Source organism: Emiliania huxleyi (assembly GCF_000372725.1).
Source record: "Emiliania huxleyi CCMP1516 unplaced genomic scaffold EMIHUscaffold_806, whole genome shotgun sequence".
Lineage (NCBI taxonomy): Eukaryota > Haptophyta > Isochrysidales > Noelaerhabdaceae > Emiliania > Emiliania huxleyi.
The window spans coordinates 1-2,598 of NW_005195972.1; the positions used below are offsets into that span (position 1 = coordinate 1).

Consider the following 2,598-nt stretch of genomic DNA (forward strand, 5'->3'; position numbering starts at 1 on the left):
AATTACCCCCCCCAAAAGGGAAAAAAAGGGGGTCCCGGCCCCCCCCCTGTGGGGGGGGGTATCAAAAACCCGGATGCAAAATTTTAATTTGGCGGGGAATTGGGGGGTTTTTGGGGGGGGGGCCCAAGGAGGGCCCGGGCCAAAAGGGGGGCATGGGGGGGGGATGGGGGGGGATGTTTGGGTCCCCCGAAAGGGGGGGGGGGGGGGGGGGGTTATTTGGTGAGGTGGTGGCAGCCAAACTGCTGGATCGTGTCTGCACGGCGGAGGTTGGCGGCATATTCCATGGCAGGAGTGTGGGAAGGGGGTCGGGTATCATAGTAAATTGTGGGCGATCGTGGGGATTGTGGTTCCACTGGCGCTGTTGTGGATGGATTGGTGGCGTTTGGCGGGGGGAGCGGTGGCAGCGTCTGCATAGGTGAGAACGGGCAGTGGTGCAGGTCCCAGGGCGGGAGGGGGGTTGTCTCGTTTCCGCTTCAAAGTGGTAGCGAGGGCGTGTGGCTGTTGGCCGGCAGTGTTTGAGATGATCCCAAAGTTGTGCTCTGGAAGAGAAGCGTTGCACCGCGGGGTCGGTGTTGGGGGCTCTGAGGGAAGGTCGGCTGGAATGGCGCAGCTCCAGGGTTGAGAGTTGAAGAGGCAGCCAGATGGCGCCAATCAGGTGGCAACTGCGTCTGCAGGTTGGACTGCGAGGAGCATTCAGTGGACGTGGACGGTTCAGGCGCTGCGGCACGAGGAGGTGGCTCGCAAAGGAATGGAGTAGCGTGTCCAGCAGTAGGAGATGAGCAGTTGACAGCAAGGGCGGTGGTGGTTGGTGCATCAGCAGCAGGATGCAGGATGGAGCTCGTGTGGTTGTCGCTGCATTGGTTGAAGGATGGGTTGGAGGCGCCGGGAGCGATGGTGCTGGCGGAGAGAGCGGCAGGGGCTGGCGGTGGTGGCAAGTTCGTGGTGGGAGCTGGCAGCGAGCCCGGCTGACTCCCGCCCAGAGCTGCCAAACCTGCGGCTTGTTGAACTGGCGTTGGTGGCGTGTGCGCAGGCCATGCGGCGGGCATGTCGGCCGGGACTGCGGGGCCGACGGCAGCGGAGGGAGTCTCTGGGGATGGCTCAGAAGAAGGCTGGGCAGGCCGACTGTCGGCTGGTTGCTCGGGCGAGGTCATCGCGCGCATGCCAGGCCGCGCGCACGCGCAAAGTACGGCCGTCCCTTTAAAATGATGTCGTGATGTAGCACTCTGCTCTATTTATTTATTTATTAGTGATGTAGCCAATGAGCTCAGCCTTTCGCCTTATTAGAAGCTAAATAAGAAACCCGGCGGCCTCAAGGCAAGCAACAACGGCCCGGGCAGGTAAAGGGATGGCGACGACAACGGCAGCCTCGAACCGTGGACGCAGGGCTGGGACAAAGGTGCGCTGCAAGCCGTGGACGGCGACGGAGGAGGCACAGCTCCGAGCGCTGGTTGACGCGGGCACCAAGGCGCAGCAACAGAAAAAGGCGATGTGGGTCGAGATCGCCGCACAGTTTGGCAGCCGCACCGTGGCGAGCGTCGAGCAGCATTTCTACTACATGGAGCGACAGGAACGCGCCAAGAGCGGCACGCCCGTGACCGGCGGCGGCTCCGCACCAAAAACAAAGTCAAAGGTCAGCGCGTGCGCCGCCGCCCAGCCGTCAGCGTCCAAGATTGCCAAAGTGGAGGCGACAAAGGGCCGGCAGATCAAGGTCGAGGACGCCCTCGCGTACGTCGACCGGGTCAAGATGAAGTTCGAGAAGCAGCCGCATATCTACGACCAGGCGACTTTTCCGCCTCTCTCTGCCCCCTCACCTCTCACCTCCTCGCAACGCCTCTCCTCCTCTCCCCCGCACGGCCGCCCCGCCCCTCGCCGCCCCTCCCTCTCCTCCCATCCCCACCCTCTCCTCCTCCTCCGCCTCCTCCAGTTCCTCGACCTCCTGGAGGAGGCGGAGGCGCAGTCGATCGACACGCCCGGCGTCGTCGACCGCGTGCTGCAGCTCTTCCACGGACACCGCGAGCTCATCCTCGGATTCAACGTTTTCCTCCCGCCGGGGTACAAGATCGAGTTCTCCGACGACGAGAAGGCGCCGCGCGTACAGCTCAAGTACCCGCACGGCGTCACCGGCCCTCAGCCGCAATACAACCCGCTGGCGCAGCCGCCCGCGGCGCCCGTGCCATCCATCATGCCGCAGCAGCCGCACCCCGCCGCGTCGCTACCAGGTGAGCGATGACGATTACGACGACGAGGAGGAGGAGTACGTGGACGAGGACGTGGCAGAGATCATGCGACGGCTCGAGAAGTGCGACGAGGAGGGCCGCTGCTTTGAGTGCATGCGCAAGCACCGCGGAAACTCGCTGCCCTACTGGATCCGGCACCCGGCCGATGAGATGCAGGAGATCCAGGACGTCGAGTTCTGCTACGATTGCTACGATCGCGTGCGCAACGCGCGCCGGCGCGAGCTGGGCATGTCGCATTTCTCTGACGACGACGGCTGCGACTCTGACAGCGACGACTCCGATCGCAGCGACGCCTCTTGGGATTATTGAGAGACCCGCCACGGCGCGGGCTCGCTCGCTCGCTCGCTCGCTCGCTCGCTCT

The 2,598-nt window shown here is 64.0% G+C and overlaps 1 protein-coding gene across 1 annotated transcript; it reads left to right on the plus strand.

Moving 5' to 3' along the window:
- Nucleotides 1-1,345: 1,345 nt before the first annotated feature.
- On the plus strand, nucleotides 1,346-2,546 carry EMIHUDRAFT_121171 (hypothetical protein; the record flags this gene model as incomplete). Its single annotated transcript, XM_005759215.1, has 2 exons — nucleotides 1,346-2,170; nucleotides 2,220-2,546. 2 exons carry the CDS (start codon nucleotides 1,346-1,348, stop codon nucleotides 2,544-2,546), a joined length of 1,152 nt encoding a protein of 383 aa, XP_005759272.1.
- Between the last annotated feature and the right edge of the window lie 52 nt (nucleotides 2,547-2,598).